At 40.4% G+C, this 19705-nt stretch overlaps 1 protein-coding gene across 7 annotated transcripts in view; it reads right to left on the bottom strand.

Annotated features, from left to right (window-relative positions):
* Dclk1 (doublecortin like kinase 1) overlaps nt 1-15203 on the bottom strand; it is a 335028-nt gene extending 319825 nt beyond the window's left edge. For 3 of the 7 annotated variants that reach the window (XR_007108673.1, XM_047552016.1, XM_047552015.1), the window contains exons 1-2: nt 14895-15203; nt 9849-10243 (exon numbers count right to left, since the gene is read on the bottom strand). Coding sequence is in view for 6 of the 7 variants with exons in the window: in XM_047552016.1 (XP_047407972.1) it covers nt 9849-10224 (376 nt within the window). In the remaining variant the exon portion in view is untranslated. The remainder of the gene's footprint in view (nt 1-9848; nt 10244-14894) is intronic. The other 4 variants (XM_047552013.1, XM_047552011.1, XM_047552012.1 and 1 more) reach the window with 2 other exon arrangements.
* Between the last annotated feature and the right edge of the window lie 4502 nt (nt 15204-19705).

Below are 19705 nucleotides of genomic sequence, written 5' to 3' on the forward strand. Positions count from 1 at the left end.
GATAGGGGCGGCTTATCAGAGCAGGGCAGGGCAGCTAGAGTCTTACCCAGGTAGCCCTGCACACTCCGGCAGTGGGCTCCTCCCACACGGCCAGCTTCTCGGAGCAGGCCCCCCCCAGTGAGAGCCTTTATGAACAGAACCAGCTCCAAGCCCTGGAACCAGTAGCGGGCTAGGGGCAACTTTCTTCGGAAGCACTGCATTATCAAGTTCCTCCAAGACTTCAGGCTACTGAAGGCTGGGAGGTGATACACTGGAAATCTACAGGGACACTATAAGCCAATAGAGGAAATCTGCAATATCTCAGGGTCCCACTGACATCTGACCAATATCAGAAAACAAGGGAAGAAAATGTCCCAAACAAACCTAGATACTATATCAATAAAACCCAATGGCAGCACAGCAGAAGAAATGTCAGAAAGGGAGTTCAGAATGTACATAATTAAAACAATCAGGGAAGCAAACGAGGAGATGAAAGAGCAAATGCAGGCATTGAAGGAGGAGATGAAAGAGCAAATGCAGGCATTAAATGATCACACCAATCAACAGTTAAAAGAGCAAATACGGGAAGCAAGAGATCATTTCAATAAAGAGTTAGAGATACTGAAAAAAACAAACAAACCGAAATCCTTGAAATGAAGGAAACAATAAACCAAGTTAAAAACTCCATAGAAAGCATAACCAATAGGATAGAACACCTGGAAGACAGAACCTCAGACATTGAAGAAAAAATATTTAATCTTGAAAACAAAGTTGACCAAACAGAGAAGATGGTACAAAATCATGAACAGAATCTACAAGAATTATGGGATATCATGAAAAGGCCAAATTTAAGAGTTATTGGGATAGAGGAAGGATTAGAGAAACAAACCAAAGGAATGAACAATCTATTCAATGAAATAATAACAGAAAATTTCCCAAATATGAAGAATGAAATGGAAAACCAAGTACAAGAGGCTTATAGAACTCCAAATATACACAATTACAACAGACCCACACCAAGGCACATTATTATGAAAATACCTAACATATAAAATAAAGACAGAATTTTAAAGGCCGCAAGAGAAAAGAATCAAATTACATTCAGGGGGAAACCAATAAGAATATCAGCAGATTTTTTCAATCCAGACCCTAAAAGCTAGAAGGGCCTGGAACAACATTTACCAAGCCCTGAAAGAAAACGGATGCCAACCAAGAATCTTATACCCAGCAAAACTTACTTTCAGATTTGATGACGAAATAAGATCCTTCCATGATAAACAAAAGCTAAAGGAATTTACAAAAAGAAAGCCGGCATTACAGAACATTCTCAGCAAAATATTCCATGAGGAAGAGATCAAAAACAACAATGCAAATCAGCAACAGGAGGAACTAGCCTAAAGGAATAGCCAAATAAAGGAGAAACCAAATCATGTCAAAAAACAAAAATGAGCCAAATGACTGGGAATACAAATCATATCACAATAATAACCCTGAATGTTAATGGCCTGAACTCATCAATCAAAAGACATAGACTGGCAGATTGGATTAAAAAGAAAAATCCAACAATATGCTGCCTGCAAGAGACTCATCTCATAGAAAGAGATTCCCATAGACTAAAGGTGAAAGGATGGGAAAAAACATACCATGCACACAGACACAGCAAAAAAGCTGGAGTATCCATCCTCATCTCAGATAATGTGGACTTCAAGCCAAAACTAGTCAGAAGGGATAAAGAAGAACATTACATGCTGCTTAAGGGAAGCATAAATCAGCAAGACATAACAATCATAAATATCTATGCTCCGAACATTGGCTCATCCACGTACGTCAAATCCTTCACAATTCCAGAAATCAAATAGACCACAACACAATAATACTAGGCAATTTTAACACACCTCTCTCACCACTGGATAGATCTTCCAAACAAAAATTGAATAAAGAAACCAAAGATCTCAATAACACAATCAACAATTTAGACTTAACCGACATATATAGAATATACCATCCAACAAAGAACGAATACACTTTCTTCTCAGCAGCACATGGATCTAAATAATCTCTAAAATAGACCATATTTTATGCCACAAAGCTACTGTTAGCAAATACAAGAAGATAGAGATACTACCTTGTACTCTATCAGATCATAATGAATTGAAATTAGAAATAAATGACAGATTAAAAAACAGAAACTTCTCCAATACCTGGAGATTAAATAATACACTATTATATGATGAATGGATAACAGAAGACATCAGGAGGGAAATAAAAAAATTCTTAGAAGTAAACGAGAACAAAGACACATCATATCAAAATCTCTGGGACACTATGAAAGCAGTACTTAGAGGAAGATTTATTTCATGGGGCGCATTCAACAAAAGAAGTAGAGATCAACAAATAAACGACTTAACACTACAGCTCAAAGCCCTAGAAAAAGAAGAGCAGACCAACACCAAAAGTAGTAGAAGACAGGAAATAGTTAAAATCAGAGCCAAAATCAATGAAATTGAAACAAAAGAAACAATCGGAAAAATAAACAAAATAAATAGTTGGTTCTTTGAAAAAATAAACAAAATTGATAAACCCTTAGCCACACTAACAAAGAGAAAGAGGGAGAAAACTCAAATTACTAAAATTCGGAATGAACAAGGAAATATCACAACAGACACGAGTGAAATACAAAACATAATTAGAAACTATTTTGAAAATCTATACTCCAACAAATCAGAAAACCTCAAATACATCAACAAGTTTCTAGAGACATATGAATTACCGAAACTGAACGAGGAGGACATACACAACTTAAATAAATCAATTTCAAGCAATGAAATAGAAGAGGTCATCAAAAGCCTACCAACAAAGAAAAGTCCGGGACCAAATGGGTTCTCAGCCGAGTTCTACAAAACCTTTAAAGAATACCTCATTCCAATACTCCTCAAAGTATTCCATGAAATAGAAGAGGAGGGAACCCTCCCAAACTCGTTCTATGAAGCCAATATCACCCTGATACCTAAACCAGACAGAGACACATCGAGGAAAGAAAATTTCAGACCAATATCCTTAATGAACATTGATGCAAAAATTCTCAACAAAATTTTAGCAAATTGCATACAAAAATATATTAAAAAGATAGTGCACCATGATCAAGTGGGTTTTATCCCAGGGATGCAAGGTTGGTTCAACATCTGGAAATCAATAAATGTCATTCACCATATCAACAGACTTAAAGTTAAGAATCGCATGATTATTTCGATAGATGCAGAAAAAGCATTTGATAAAATACAGCACCCCTTCATGCTCAAAACACTAGAAAAAATTGGGGTAGTGGGAATATTCCTTAACATTGTAAAGGCCATCTATGCTAAGCCCATGGCCAATATCATTCTAAATGGTGAAAAACTGAAAGCATTCCCCCTAAAAAACTGGAACAAGGCAGGGATGCCCTCTTTCACCACTTCTATTCAACATCGTCCTTGAGACTCTAGCTAGAGCAATTAGACAAACCAAAGAAATTAAAGGGATACAAATTGGAAAAGAAGAACTCAAACTATCCCTGTTCGCTGATGACATGATTATATATTTAGAGGAACCTGGAAATTCCACCAGAAAACTTTTAGAACTCATAAGTAAATTCAGTAAAGTAGCAGGTTACAAGATCAATGCTCATAAATCCAATGCATTTTTATACATAAATGATGAATCTTCAGAAAGAGAAATTAGGAAAACTACCCCATTCACAATAGCATCAAAAAAAATTAAATACTTGGGAATCAATCTCACAAAAGAGGTGAAAGACCTCTACAATGAGAACTACAGAACACTAAAGAAAGAAATTTAAAAAAAACTTAGAAGATGGAAAGATCTCCCATGTTCTTGGATAGGCAGAATTAATATTGTCAAAATGGCCAAACTACCTAAAGTGCTATACAGATTCCATGCAATTCCAATTAAAATCCCAATGATGTACCTTACAGAAATAGAGCAAGCAATTATGAAATTCATCTGGAAGAATAAAAAACCCAGAATAGCTAAGGAAATCCTCAGTAGAAAGAGCAAAGCAGGGGGTATCACAATACCAGATCTTCAACTCTACTACAAAGCAATAGTAACAAAAACCGCATGGTATTGGTACCAAAATAGACAGATAGATCAATGGTACAGAATAGAGGACATGGACACAAACCCAAATAAATACAATTTTCTCATACTAGATAAAGGGGCCAAAAATATGCAATGGAGAAAAGATAGCCTCTTCAACAAATGGTGCTGGGAAAACTGGAAAACCATATGCAACAGAATGAAATTAAACCCCTATCTCTCACCCTACACAAAACTCAACTCAAAATGGATCAAGGACCTTGGAATCAGACCAGAGACCCTGCATCTTATAGAAGAAAAAGTAGGTCCAAATCTTCAACTTGTTGACTTAGGATCAGACTTCCTTAACAGGACTCCCATAGCACAAGAAATAAAAGCAAGAATCAACAACTAGGATAGATTCAAACTAAAAAGCTTTCTCTCAGCAAAGGAAACTCTCAGTAATGTGAAGAGAGAGCCCACAGAGGGGGAGAATATCTTTGCCACTCATACTTCAGATAGAGCGCTAATTTCCAGAATCTATAAAGAACTCAAAAAACTCTACACCAAGAATACAAATAATCCAATCAACAAATGGGCTACGGATATGAACAGACACTTCACAGAAGAAGATGTACAAGCAATCAACAGATATATGAAAAAATGTTCAACATCTCTAGTAATAACAGAAATGCAAATCAAAACTACCCTAAGATTTCATCTCACCCCAATTAGAATGGCGTTTATCAAGAACACAAGCAACCATAGGTGTTGGAGAGGATGTGGGGAAAAAGGAACACTCATACATTGCTGGTGGGGTTGCAATTTAGTGCAGCCACTCTGAAAAACAGTATCGAGATTCCTCAGAAAGCTTGGAATGGAACCACCATTTGACCCAGCTATCCCACTCCTTGGCCTATACCCAAAGGACTTAAAATCAGCATACTACAGAGATATAGCCACATCAATGTTCATTGCTGCTCAATTCACCATAGCCAGATTGTGGAACCAACCTAGATGCCCTTCAGTTGATGAATGGATAAAGAAACTGTGGCGTATATATACAATGAAATATTACTCCACCATGAAGAATGATAAAATTATGGCATTTGCAGGCAAATGGATGAAATTGGAGAATATCATGCTAAGTGAGATAAGCCAATCTTAATAAACTAAAGGACAAATGATCTCGTCCTTGATAAGCGGATGAGGACATATAATGGGGGGTGGGAGGGGTTAGCGTTAGGGTTAGGGTTAGGTTTAGGGTTAGGGATAAGGAGGGTGGTAAGAATGGAGGAAGGAAGGACTGTACAGAGGGAAATGAGGGGTTGGAGGGGTGGGGGGGAAGGAAAAAATAACAGAATGAATCAAACAACATTGCTCTATGTAAATTTATGATTACACAAATGGTATGCCTTGACTCCATGTACAAATAGAGAAACAACATGCATCCCATTTGTTTACAATAATAAAAAAAATGAAAAAAAAAGTACACACAGTAAGGTGCAGAACGCCGAGCATAATAAATTATCTTGTGGACAAGTACTGGTATGCATGAGAGGGTAATAAAAATTTTTTAAAAACAAATGGCAAACTGGTTGCCTCTGGGAATTTTTAGGGAGACCGTGCTTTATATCTATTCAAAAATTAATTTCAAAAACTTTAATACAGTAGGAGGAGGCCTGAAGGAAATCAGCAGTAAGATAAAGTGGAGTAATAGAGGAATTTTCTTAAGAAAATTGCCAAGAAAGACAGGCAATCCAGCCAGGATCTGTGGTGCACATCTGTAATCCCAGTGGCTCAGGAGGCTGAGGCAGGAGGATCATGAGTTCAAAGCCAGACTCAGCAATAGTGAGGCACTAAGCATCTCAGTGAGACCCTGTCTCTAAATAAAATACCAAAAAGGGCTGGGGATGTAGCTCAGTGGTCAAGAGCCCCTGAGTTCAATCCCCGGTACTCCCCATGGCCCCCCAAAAAACAGGCAATCCAGAAGTCTGGAGAGAGATTCCCTAACGCTGGGGTGAAGTGTTAATTTTTTCCCAAGAAATGAATTCTGACAGAGACTCAGACAACGCCTTTTATGCCACAGCTCCAGAGTCAGGAAATGCCCATGGAAGGGCTGGTAAGGAACCAACGCATGCGTGAAAATCAGGAGGAAGAGGCACTTGACTCACTTATAATACTGCAAACTGGATGAATAAACTAACTTATTTATATCCAGAAGATGACATATGTGTATAGTTTTCATCCTTATAAGGAAATGCTCTGGCCTTCTCACACCTACATACACAGAAGATGCTAAAAGAAGGAAAAATCGGTCAATCTTTCAACGCTCAGGATTTACATTACATCTTTCTCCTAAGAGTTCAAAGGGTTTCAATGTTATGCCTTCCTTTATCCACAACAGGTACATAAGTACAGTAGAAAATAAAAGGTACAAAGTTGGGGGAAATGAGGCCACGTCTCAAGGTGAGTCACTTACAGAAATAGGCCTGCAGTTCAATTTTCCTCATTAAGCATCATTTTTTTTTAAAAAACATATTAAGTCCATTTTGAAAGCAAACAATTTAAAAAGTCACCTTTGGTATACACTTCAGTATGTGCACACATTTATGCACATGTGAACACATAAAATCATACATGCACACACACATATGCACACTCACACATTATATAATTTGGCCTCAGAACCAGCTCTGTCAATGTGCTTAAACCATACTTATGCATAATAATAAGTATATAATAATAAAACAGTGAAAGTGACCATGAGGATGTTACAAATAAGGAAACCCACATATGTCACTGTAACTCAGAATTTTTAGTCTGAGATCAAATGAGAAAGAACAAATTTAAAAAAAAAAAAAAGAACAATTACAAGCCAAATACCCTTGTCATTGCACCCACTAAAAGGATTTAATTTAAAACTCAAACATCATCATGTTGGAAGGGGAAATGAAAAGCTAATAACATGCATTGACGTTTACATAAAATTAGTATGTAAAGTGAGATATATGGCTCTAATGATGAATATGAAGCAACGACTTGGATTTAACAGACTAAGCAAAAATGTAATTGACAAAGAAGCAAATCTAAATGAATTTCTAGCTATTTAAACACTAAGTGCAGCTGCATGTTAATCGTCAGTGGTATGAATTAGAAAAAAAAATCTGTTTAAACTGAAAATTCAAAAAATAAATGCAGCCAGTATGTGAGCTCACACCCTGTTGAAGTTACTATTCATTCAGTCAGAAAAAAAAAAGTAATTTTAAATTTTTAAACATAAGAAATTTCATCTGCAGTTACTTCATACTGAGTAGGGGAAAAGGTTTTACAGGGACAAAGAAAAAGATGAAAGTGTTTCTTAGAGAAGCATATTTCATTTCTGGAATTAAGTCAAGAATAAAACACTTGTTTTCAAGAAGTAGTTAACACAGTAATAATTCATTTAAACACCACTAAAGTCAATGGGAACAACTTAGAGTTTACAGTTAACTTCCCACTAATTGTCTTCTATTCCACTATATCAAAAAATAATCCACCGCATTAAAGTGAACACAACAGTACCCTCAATAGGAGTTGAATTCATAGCGCACAGCATTGTAGTGAGGTATAAAGCCCACTTCTGGCACCAGCATTCCTGTGTTCAAATCCTAATCCTACCATTTCTTCCTTTGACTCTGAGCAGAGTACTGAAACACACTGAACCTACATAATGTATTATATAGATGTCAACAGCATAAACCTCCAGGGATCATTATGAGAAGTACATGTATTCCCACACAAGTAACTCCAACATGAGTACATGCATTCCCATATATAAGTAATTGCCTCACACATGCTCAGTATCAGTGAACCATCATCATCTTTATCAACACAGTAATATTTCAGTGCACATATTATATTGTGGTAAGAGACAAAAAAGATGGTGGCAAGTATGCCATGATTTTGCTGGTCCCCAAATGTGAAGGGAATACTGTCATCAGTCACTTCAGATACCCTTTCCTTGGAAGATGGAAGTCATAGGAACATCTCTTGCCACTTCTCAGTAAAGATCAATTCTGGGTGAGAAACTGAAATGCCCCTGCTCTCTTAGATGATTCTAGAACACAATGATGCATCAATCCTCCAGCTATCTTAGAATGTGCTTTGAAATTTTGGCATATTCTCCCTATAATATCATCAGTCCTCAAAGGGATGGCTTGGTGGCTGATCATGCACCTGACTTTGCATCTGATCTTTGTCCAGATCTCTTGGAATATACCACCAAATGTTTTATTCATTCTTGTGTTTTCCAAGGTCATGCAAAGGACAGGGCACACACACAAAAAACCGAAGTTGACTCAGAAAGACTTCATGTTCATTCTTCCCCTTTAATTTACTGGAAGTTCCAGCCTCTGAATAGAAGGAAGGAGGCCAAGTCTACAGGCATCTTGGCAGGGTGACAAGTCACTGAAGAGATGTGAATTCTCACAAAATAAACACACCAAGTCCAGGCTCCTCCACACCCGCTCAAGTCCAGTCAGACTGTGACCAGAATGGCATTCCTCCCAAGAGATCAAGAGAAGGAAAAGGGGAGAGTCCTCAGCTTTGATTCACATACCAACTCTGGCTACAAGAGGGTCTGCCGGTGCAGCAACCCCAAGTCCAAAGCGATTGACAGGGAGGTTTCCTGCTACCTGCTTAAGAAGCGAGGGGTTGTAGGACATCCCTCCATGACCCAGTTGGACAATGGGACCTGAGAAAATACTGTTGGAACAAAGTTGAACTGAGATGACACCAAGCTCTTCCAACACTTGGTCCTACCTTCCTTTCCCAGGTTTCTTGTGCTATCTGTTTCATCAAAAGCTTAAGTCTTCAATCTCAGAAAAACCTGCTCTCCAAAGGAAATCCACTATCTTTACTTACAACTTAGTATACATTTAATCCTGATTTTTTTCTCTTCAAAATATTTTAATTTGACTATGACTTCTAAGGCAATGAGAAACTTTATGCCTTGTCCAAACAGAGTTGATCTTAAGGCATGCATAACCCAGAGTGAGCAATCTATTCTTCTCCCACAAGCTATCAGGCCTCATCTGTGAATCCAAACAGTTCTATCTTCACATTAAATGTCTAAAACAGATAATTACTGTTAATCTAAATTGCACTTAAAAATAATCTGAGATCAATTCCTTCGTATTCTCAAATACTATAGAAAGACAATAATCCTTTAAACTTAAAATGAAGGATCACAGTGGAAAAAATTGTCAGAAAACCTCATTTTTTGGTCCAGCAGTCACCACCAGCTTACCATGTAACCACCACAGACATGTCATTTGAATTTTTTGGTCCCCAATCTCCAATGGTAACATTAAAGGGTTTGATCGCTAAGCTCCTTTTAACTCTAAAATTTCATGATTCATTTGTCATTTTTTATGAAAGCACTTTTGGACATTGGGATAGCAAAAATTCAATTTGCATCTAGAAATGAATACGAACTATGCAACTGAAGATATAAAAATGAACTTTTAAAGTTAATGTTGTATGTGTGTGAGAAAGGAAATAAAGAATGTTCTACAATTAGACACTTTTACCTTGGCCTGTGGTTTTGGAGAGTTTGACTATAATCCCATTATGGTTATTTTTTTCTTTCTATACCACAGCAGTGCAAATTGGAACACGTGAAACAATAAGGATCTTAACCATAAGGCTCCCTCTATCCATAATGTGAACTCTCAGAGGTCAATAAGGCTAGCACAAGGAAATCTGAAAATGGAACCTGTAGGGTCCCTGAGAAGTTATTTCTTAGAACTCACCTTCCACCAGTTGGTCCAGGCTGGAAATCTTCTTGAGCCCATCAATGGTGTAGATTGTTCTCACTCCCTGGGGCAAATTCACGTTATCCGACAGAGTTCGGGTCAAATCAGCCAGGAGGGCCTCAAAAGATCGGAAGCGGTCTGGGGAGATGGCATACACAATCCCTTTGAAGTATCGATCTCCATTTCGATAGAAACGAACTTTCTTGGCCTTCTTCTCGGAGCTGAGGGTCTGCAGCGTGCGGGTGCGGTAGAAGCTGCAGTGGGCGCTGTGCGTGGGGCTCGGCAGGCCGTTCACCCGCGACCCTCTGCTGTACCTCTGCGCCTTGTCCCTCTCATCGAAGTGCTCCAGTTCCATGTCTCTGCCGAAGGACATGATGGACTGCTAGGGGAACCTGTGAGCCCCAGAAACAAAAACAGACACACAGCCTGAGGTTATTTAAGATCATGGTTTGAATAGTTCCTCTTGAGAGCAGCTGGGTGGAAATATTGTTATAATATCTATTGAATATGAGCCATCATCGAGTGGGAGAGAAAGAGGAGGAGGACAAGGAAGAAATAGAAGAGGCAAATGCCAGGGGAAACAGCTTATTACTCATACAGTTTCATTAATCTAGATATCAGCTACCTACTACCCAGCCAGCTAGGAACAGACACAGCAAACTTTCCAAGTATCATTGTCCCTATTTACAGGCAGAGAAACTGAGGCACAAAAAATGCTCTCCTAAATTTCTACAAGTAACACAGTTGGTTTGCATGAGCCCAATGCCTAAGGTCCCCTGCAGAACAGTGTGCTAATCCTGGTAGCAGGTAGAAAATAAGCTTTCATCTTATCATACAGCTAGAGACAAGTGGTGGGCCAGGGAAAAAACGAGGGCAGGCAACATTTAACAGTTGGACTGTTAGAGTTCTGTTTAGTGTGTTTCCCATGGCCAGATGGAGAGCAAATTAAATCAGTCCCTAGGTTCTACCAACTTAAGGAAGACTTTCCAACATATGCATGTATTCCTTATTTTAAGAAGTGAATTCACCTTAACTCATTTACTTGCATTTAGTACTTCAGATAAATTGGGTTAAAAAAAAAAAAAAGAGCAGGAGGAGCATATCTACAAAGGAAAAAAAAGTAATTACTTGTGGGTTTTTGCCCTTCCTTCCACTCAAGGATCTATCTTTGGGGTTGAAGAAATTAGGGCTTCAAGCTGTTGATTCACACTTGACCTTGACTTAGCTGTATAACCTTGACCTATTTAAGCCTCAATTTCTTCAATCACAGATAGGAATGAGAATAGTACCTTCCTCAGTGTTAATGTTGACTACTAAACAAGCTCATGTACATAAAGCAATGTCTGGCATGTGTGTACTAATTTTTTATTCATCAAATATTTTCTGTTTCTGACCCCCTACAAAAAGAACTAGTAGGATCAGAATCTCCCCTTTCTGGCAAGGGAGAGAGCTGGTGAATCCTAATCTTCATTTCATGACCTTCTGAAAAAGACACCTGCATCTCCACAGTCCCCATTTCACTTTCTATGGGGCTTCATTATCAGCAACCTGCCTGTGGCATCCGTTCATCCTTGCTAAGAAGTCTGTTGATAAAGTCTAGTGGTGTTGCCCCTTGCAGGGGAATTCTTTTTTTTTTTTTTTTTAACAGGACAATCTAGAAAGTGGGAAAACTTAGTATTCAAAAATTTAAAATTTTTAAATTCAAAATTATGAATGACAATCTCAAGCACACTGAAATAGAATATAAGAGAAATGGAAAATTTGAGGCAAGACCTTTACAAGTACCTCCCGAGTGCTATCACATGGACAATGTGACCTTTCTGAAGGTCAGTCAAAACTTACCAAAAGTACAGTTAAGTCTCTCTGACCTTTGCCTGAGCCTGAATAAACTGACCTCTGATTCATCCAGAATGGGTAAAAATGTTACCTATTAGTTTAAAAACTTACATTAAAAATTGTGATAAAAATTTCATGCTCAAAAAATAGGGCTAGAAATTTGGTACTCCTAATATGAATGAAGTGAAAGAAAATAATATTTATGGAATGTCTAACATATAACTGACACTAGTATTCATCAACCAGTTGTACAATATGCTAAAAAATATTTTCTAAACCTCACAGAAATCTAATAAGATAGTTAATGTTCTCAAGGTCACAGGGTGGGTATGGGACTTATTCAGGGTCCCAACATTGTAACTGAGGGAGTTAGGATTTGAACCTAAATTTAACCTGACCCCAAAGTTGGTGCTGATGAACCTGACCCATAGCTGACATGTTTAAAAAAAAAAAAAAAAGTCTTTAGGGCCCTCACTCTAACTAGCTCAGTCCCTTACACATGTCACCTAACCAACCAAGACCTCATCTGCACAAAGAGGAGGCAGTAACTGCCAGCTCTCTAATGCCTCCACACATTCAGATTTACATCACAGACCCCACCAGGAGGGCTGGGGTTGGAAAACAGCATGGAGTGAATATGAGTTTATTGTATTCTCACCTTCCAAATATGAAAACTATCTCATGCCTCTTAATAACCATTCATAGATGAATTTTTCATTTTTATGAAAACAGTTATATCCACAATGAACAGGTTTCATTGATTTTGAAGTTAGGTAACTTTAAGACACTTACCACTGAATAGTCAATCCTGGAAGCATTGGTTGTGTAACAACCATTATTTTGCCCTTCCCTCCCCTTCTACCTCTCTCTCTATCTTCCAAAAGATGTGTCTGTCTTGGTGGGGTGGAAGATACAGCTAGTGTTCATGCCACCTCACTGAGCTCTAAAACACTTTGCAAGTGATAAAGGCCATGTTGACTTTTGAAGGGTTTTATTTCCTTTTTAAAGGTACTGGTCATTCTTCTAACCCTAGGTGTTTCCTTCAAAATTGATATAAACTAAAAGAAAACAAGTAGGGATATAGTCAAAGATGACAACTGTACTATCAGAAAAAGTATAAATCCAGTTCCGAGGGGGCATTTCTCAATCCACAACTGGTAATTATTTGAATTCTCTAGAGAAAACAGGCTTTAGGAGTAAAACTTCCACACCATTTTTTTTTTTAAGATCAACCTGAAATGGAAAAAAAAAAAAATTAAGGTAGGTGCAGTGGCATGCACCCGTAGTCTCAGCTCGCAGGAGGCTGAGGCAGGAGGATCACTTTAGCCCAAGAACTCAAGACATAATGAGACCCGTCTTGAAACAACAAATAATAAAATAGAGAAAAGCTTATTTTGCTTGATTTTATTTACATATTTCCTCAAACTGGATCATGTGTCCATGCAGGGATGAGACACATCTCTTGCTTCCGTTTGCTGAGCCTAAAAGTAGGCAATGATGTTGCCAACAGAAAAAAACCACACTCAAAGTGAAATCATTGTCAAGTCTACAGCTACCACTTAAAGAATGTCAAAAACCACACTTTATACCCTTGTATTCTGGTAATTACGTGAGGCATCAAAACAGGTGCCCTGTCCCTAGCCTCCACTGGCTCAGCTTTCAGCGGGTGTAGTGATACATGTGAACCAAAAGCTCTTAAAGAAGATTCGAGGGGCTTCCAGTGGGTCACACTTCCTCCATGGGAAGCCTGCTAGAACACACAGCCCCACAGCAATAGTCCACCGGTGGCCAAGGGCCAATGAACCATGTGCATGACACCAGGAAGGTAACCACAGTGCTTTGGCCACAGAGACCACAGACACCAGTTGGAGAAGGCTGCGGACGGACTCTTGTCAGAGATTTTCCTATACTATTGCCTTGCCAGGAAGCCAACATCCTCAATTGTTCTTTGTGGGATTTCTCACCATTTTGAGGAATCTGTGTTCATCATTCTCTGAATGAGCATATGAGTTCCTGTTACAGAAATTTACGAACACACACACCAATTGAGAATCAGGCATAAATGTTATCACATTTAAATAAATGCTGACCCTGGGAATCCCAAAGCATATTTTAGCAGGGGGATTAGGATTCAGGTAGGTGGAACACACATGGAATAAAAGGCACACACATAGCTTCTGAGTGAGTGCACCACCATGGATGTAGATGGTACAGGGTGTGTACATATCTTTTATGATTTTCCTACACATGACCTCGCTTAATATCCCTTCTGACCCGCACTGGTGTGACATTTCATACTTTAAACGCTGCCCTACTTTCCTTTCCCATTGAAAGGCGATATATTTAGGAACAGATATGACATGTATTCACTGAACACCCTGCAGTGTGGCGGCTGAACGCATGTGCACCGTAATCTGGACACACATTCACAGGTACGGCGGCGAGGAAGCCAGTTTGAATGAAACCTTTCATTGCTCTCACCCACAAGCATCTCCTTGCCAAATCCAGCACCTATTCCGCACAAACCTGGTTTTCAAAAGCAGTCTCTTTTGTGGGGCAATGCGGGGCTGTGCGTGCGCTCCCATTAGGAGGAAAATGCCATTTCCTCTCCGCATGCTTTTAGCACTGCAGGTACTAATTTGTATAGGAGGTAGCCTCGCTGTCCCCAGAGGAACTTGAGACCCCGCAAATGTACTTGCAACATCCACACTGCAGCCACCACCACGCATGAATTGCCCCCCAGGACAAGACCACACCACCCTCCCGGGCACACAGGAAAGAACACACACAATAAGAGGCCAGGCCCGGCCACTCCTTCCAAGCACAGACTTGGTCCTCCTTCCGCAGCCAGTCCTGACAATGACAAGCACCTCTCCCAGCTCCTCCACCAGGCTCGGTCTCCACTAACAAGGCGGCGGAAAACCCTGCAGGAGGGGGTTCTCGCCGGACTTCGGGTTTAAAGCCTGGTGGCACCAGACAAAAGAGGCAGGTGCCAGCAGCCTAGGGGCCGCCCTCACACAAGGCCCCCGGCCGGGGCCAGGCTGGCGAGGGCAGGGCAGCCGCCTTTCGAGGAACCGCGGGCGGGGCGGCTGCCGCCAAACTGGGCGCCCGCCCTGCCCTGGGCGCCCCGCAGCGCGGGCAGAGCGAGCACTGCGCCCCGAGCAGCCCTCCCTCAGCTCCTTTCCCCAGCGAAAGCAAACCACGCACCGGTCCGAGGAGAGTCGCCGCCGGGGGTCTTTGTGGCCGTGCTTGGGGCTGCCTCCTAGAGCTGTCCTTGCCCTGCTGGGCGCGGCCGGGGCTGCGGAGCTGCGGGGCTGGGGGTCGGTGCGGGCTGGGCGGCAGCAGCTGCGGGAGCACGGGCGTCGCGGCTGCGGCCACTAGTGCGGGGATGTGCCTTGGCCGGTCCTCATTGAAATGCGGCGCTTCGCACAGCCTCACTCCAGCCTCTCTCTTCCGAGGAGGGCGGCGGCGGGCGCGCTCCCTTTTCTTGTGTCTCACTCGCTCGCACACCCTCCCTTCTCCCTCCCTCTCCTCCTCCGCGCGCGCCCCGTCTCCCCCGCCCTTCTTGGCAGGGCGCACCCACCACGGCTGCGCCCGGGGTCCTCCCCCTCTGCACGCTCTGCTCCCGATGCAGCGACCTCAGTCCATCTGACGTGACTGAACCCCGAACCTCCCCAGAAGTGGTTGTCTGGAGAAGGCTTTGCAGATGGGATGGTGGCCCTGGGGACAGAAGAGAATGTGGACAGGAACGGGTCTGAGCCAAGAGATGTGCCGGGCAGAGCGGTGAGGTGGCCCAGAAGTGCCCTTTCTCATTGAAGGCATAGGAACAGTCGCCCCCCTACACACACACACACACCTCCACAACTACACCCTTCGTTGTGACCTTATAGTTTGACACCTTTCTCAGGGTTATGAAAGCAAATGGAATCGCCCCTCAGCATTTCTTGCCCAGAAAGCATCTACATAGCGCTTCTCCCTGGAGGGCCAGGTCCAGACCCACCCAATCTATGACCTCTGGTATTACCCTTGTGCCCCCGATTGGAAGGGCCAGATCTGTACATGGATCCCACCCGTCGTCTCCACTTGACCCCAAGAGATGAGTCACCCTTAAAATAGTGTCCTCTTTGCTTAGAGCCAAATTTTTCACAAAAAGCGCTTGATAACTTAAGGGCCATGTTTCACTTGCTACTGGGTGCTTCTTGGCTGCCGTGGCTGGTGGTCAGGGTGGAAAGCCCCATGAGCTCACAAGATCTTCTCCTCCCAGGGTGGAATGTTCTTGCAGCCCAGGGTGTTCACAGCTTCATCCTGTCTTAGAATAAAAGTACAGGATATGAGATTGGGTCCCAGATTTCTGTGAAACCTTAGTTTGGCTCACTATGAAACCTGAAATTTGGTCAGTTAATCTGACATTCAATTCTGTCACTTGGGACATGTGTTTATCCCAAATACACATACACATACAGAAACATTCGTGTATTTTTCTCTCTTCCACAGCCTGTACTTTTCAATGGAAAAAGTCCAAATTTTATTTTTCTCTTGCCTATGGAGCACAGTTATGTATTTGACTACTTATTATTAATAAGAGTTAATCCAAAATACATTCAAAATATTATGCAAATAATTATCATTTGTTATAAAATGCAATTCAAATGAGATGCATGCTACATATTCAACAATGATGCAATATTTATTGTTGAACTATTTAATAACCCAAGGATAAGAGTACAATGAGCTCACCAAATTAACTAAATGCAAAATACTGAGTCTGCTCCTTCAAATTCTGATGCAAAACAAAAGCTCAGGGGTAAGTTTAGACAAAGGCAGAAGCAAAGTAAATCTTCTTGAGAACAGAAAACAGAACATTTTTTATCTTGCCAGCTACAAATGCCAAATAGTTTCTGCCAAAATGATAAACTAAGAAATAAATTCCACCTTTTAACTCCTGTGGATAATCTATCAGGGTCATATCTTAAGTACTTTATGTAACTTCACCATGTCTTTCTTCTATCCTGCCTGAAAGATGCAGATGTAGGCAAAGAAACATCTTAGTGTTGATTCTGTTAGCCTTGTGCTCCCAATAGTTGGGCATCATCGACTCTCTCAGCAAACAAAAGGGCAAGTGATGTTTAAGTAGATGGGAACTCTAAACAGTACCCACTGGCCACTACTATGGAGCCGTATTATTTAATCCAGGACAGCAAGTTAATACAAAATGGTACCCAGTAACCTGACAGAAGCAATGCTGTTCATGAAAGTGCCTGTTACTTCCAGGGTAGTGAAGTGAAGCCTTTGGCAAATCTAACTCATAGTCAATAACTCTTAACTGAAATGGAAATTTAATGAGGAAACTCCTAATTCAAGTAATTTTCAAACACTGATGCTACTTCCTTTATATCATGAAGGTACTAATCAAAGAAGTGACTGGAATTAATACACCTTTTTCCTCATGAAAGTCTAAAGTTAATGGAGTTATCATTCCTGCTTCTAAAAGTTAATACCTCAGCTGTGTACTACCAGTAGTTGCTCCAAGAAGCTACAACTCTGTGTCCTATAAGATGACGATGGCTTGGCCACAACTCTGTCCATGGCTGCCTGATGGGGTCTTTTACACATTTTCTTACTTCATCCTCATGAGAACTGTGCAAGAGGCAGGTATTATCCTCATCTTATTCATGAAGGAATTTAGACGGGTTATTTCATTTGCCGATAGTCATGCAGTTAATAAACATTAAGCCAACTCCAATTTTTAAAAATCCCTGTTTTAAAATTCTAGCTATTTTTCCAGTTGTCATAACCATATGTTTTAAAGTAATACAAAATTTTAGTGAAAAGTATAAGTTCTTTTGGAAAATGCACTCTTTTAATCAATGAGCTTATTATTTCCTAATGAAGAGTGAACAACTCTCTAGGTGCACACTGTTTCCTTTAGTGAGGGTACCAGCAAATGTGTCTACTTTGGGTTAGCCTTTTCATGAGGACATTTGCACTTTAACTCTGACACAAAGTTGATGGACAACCTTATCTTATGTGCCTCCTTTCTTGTAAGTTTTGGCACAAACCAGAGAAAAGAAGAAAACCAAAGAACAATAATTTCAATTAATTGTGCACCACCTTTCAGGCACCTGTTATTGGTTCCTTCACAAAAATATATGCTCAATCATGTAAAATTCCAAAATACGGGATATCAGCATGAATGGTTGCACTTCCTAATTTTATTTTCCTCCCTTTCTAAAAGGGAGAATTCACTCCTGGCCCATTCACAGTCTCTCCCAGGTGGTAAAGGACATGCAGTGCTCCTGGGGTAGAATACTGTGCATACTTGGTGGCTGTCATGAGTATGAACAACAGCTTTGTACAATATGATCATTGTTCTTATTTTCCTTTGTATTTCTTCCAAAATGGTGTAAGCTGTTTATGGCATTTCCCCCAATTACTAGACCCTTTTTACCTTCCACTGGAATCACAGAAACACAATGATGGGGGACCTTAGCAGCAGACTATCCAAGTTTTACTTAGGACATGAATTCACTTGACAACTAGTATTCTTTCCACCTCCACTCTGTTGTTTCTACACTGACACTTGTGGCAAAAGTGAAGAGAAATAGGATTGTGCCTCTGAGATTTAGGATAGACAAGGAGATTCTAGACAAAGTAGATGAGATCCTTAAAAATAATTGCTTGAACTAGTCATATCTCTGGCTTGGCTCTCCAAACATATTGTGGTCTAAACCATGTAAGAGTTTGGAACTGCACAAAAGAAGAAAGGACTCTACCACTCTCACATGTCCTCTATAAAATGACAGAGAGCTAATCAGAACTTGTTTCTCCCTTTCCTAAGTGTAATTTACTTCAGTAAAGGGAGTTCTGCATAGCCCACTCCCCTGGTAGACAGCTCTGGAAATTTAATGAGATCTACTTCCCTAGAATTTTCCTGTTGGTTCCAGGTCTTCACTTTGGGTGCACAGAAAACAAGTTTAATGTCCCTGTCTTTCATTCAACAGCCTTATTATATTCTCCAAAATTCAACTTCTCATTAAGTAAGAATCTCTAAACCTTCAATTTCTTCCCGTAGGACATGATTTGGAATCACCACGGCAATTCAGCTGTCAATATCTCCCTGCACATCTGCCTCCCAGAACTGGACATGGTACAGCAAGGGTGGTCTGACCAGGGATGCTCAGTGATTTCAATGGTTGTTGACACATAGTTTCTATTAAAAGAGCCCAACATCAAATCAATGTCTCTGACAAATATGCATTCTATTGACTCATGCAGTCAATTAAAATCTCTATGCTTGTCACATGTTTTGCTCTTATGTTTCTTTTTCTATATTTGCTCAAATCATTCTGAATTTTCCTTTATTAAGTTATGTGTTGCTATTTGATTCCTCTTTCTAATCTGAGTGAGATCCTTTTGGACACTGAATGTGATACCAAACATATGAGTGATCCCTTAAGCTTCCCATCAGCCTAATGAACACTGTGCCAACATTCTCAACTCAGTTGTTGATAAAAGCTTTCAACAGGAACATAGTCCCAGCAGACATCATCAGCTCATTGCCCATGACCTCTCTCCAGATGGATAGTTGATGGTCAATGACTTTCTCAATGTTCTTGGGTAATTACAGAGGTTAACATGGTCTCTACAGCAAATAAATATCTGCATATAGCTAAAGTTCACATTTTTACATCTAGGATTATGTCCTTGACTTTGATGACATGTTGAAGTCATGAGTATTTATAGAACACATGAGTTTGCATTCATCTCTCATTCATCCAATATGTAATTGTTCTATCTCCAGCATGAAAGACATGTGCTGGGCACGGGTAACACAATCATGATACAGAATTACAAGAAGATGGTGCCCAGGGAGGGGCAGCTTGTAAGGAGTCTGATATTCAACCCATTCTTAGACAATTATTTAAATACTACCAAGAAGGAAGACAACATAGAGAGCTTTCTAGAAAACTTCCCTTCCCTGAGGAAATAACACTTCAGAAGAGATTTGAGTGAACCAG

This window comes from Sciurus carolinensis, chromosome 5, assembly GCF_902686445.1.
Source record: "Sciurus carolinensis chromosome 5, mSciCar1.2, whole genome shotgun sequence".
In the NCBI taxonomy this organism is placed as follows: Eukaryota; Metazoa; Chordata; class Mammalia; order Rodentia; family Sciuridae; genus Sciurus; species Sciurus carolinensis.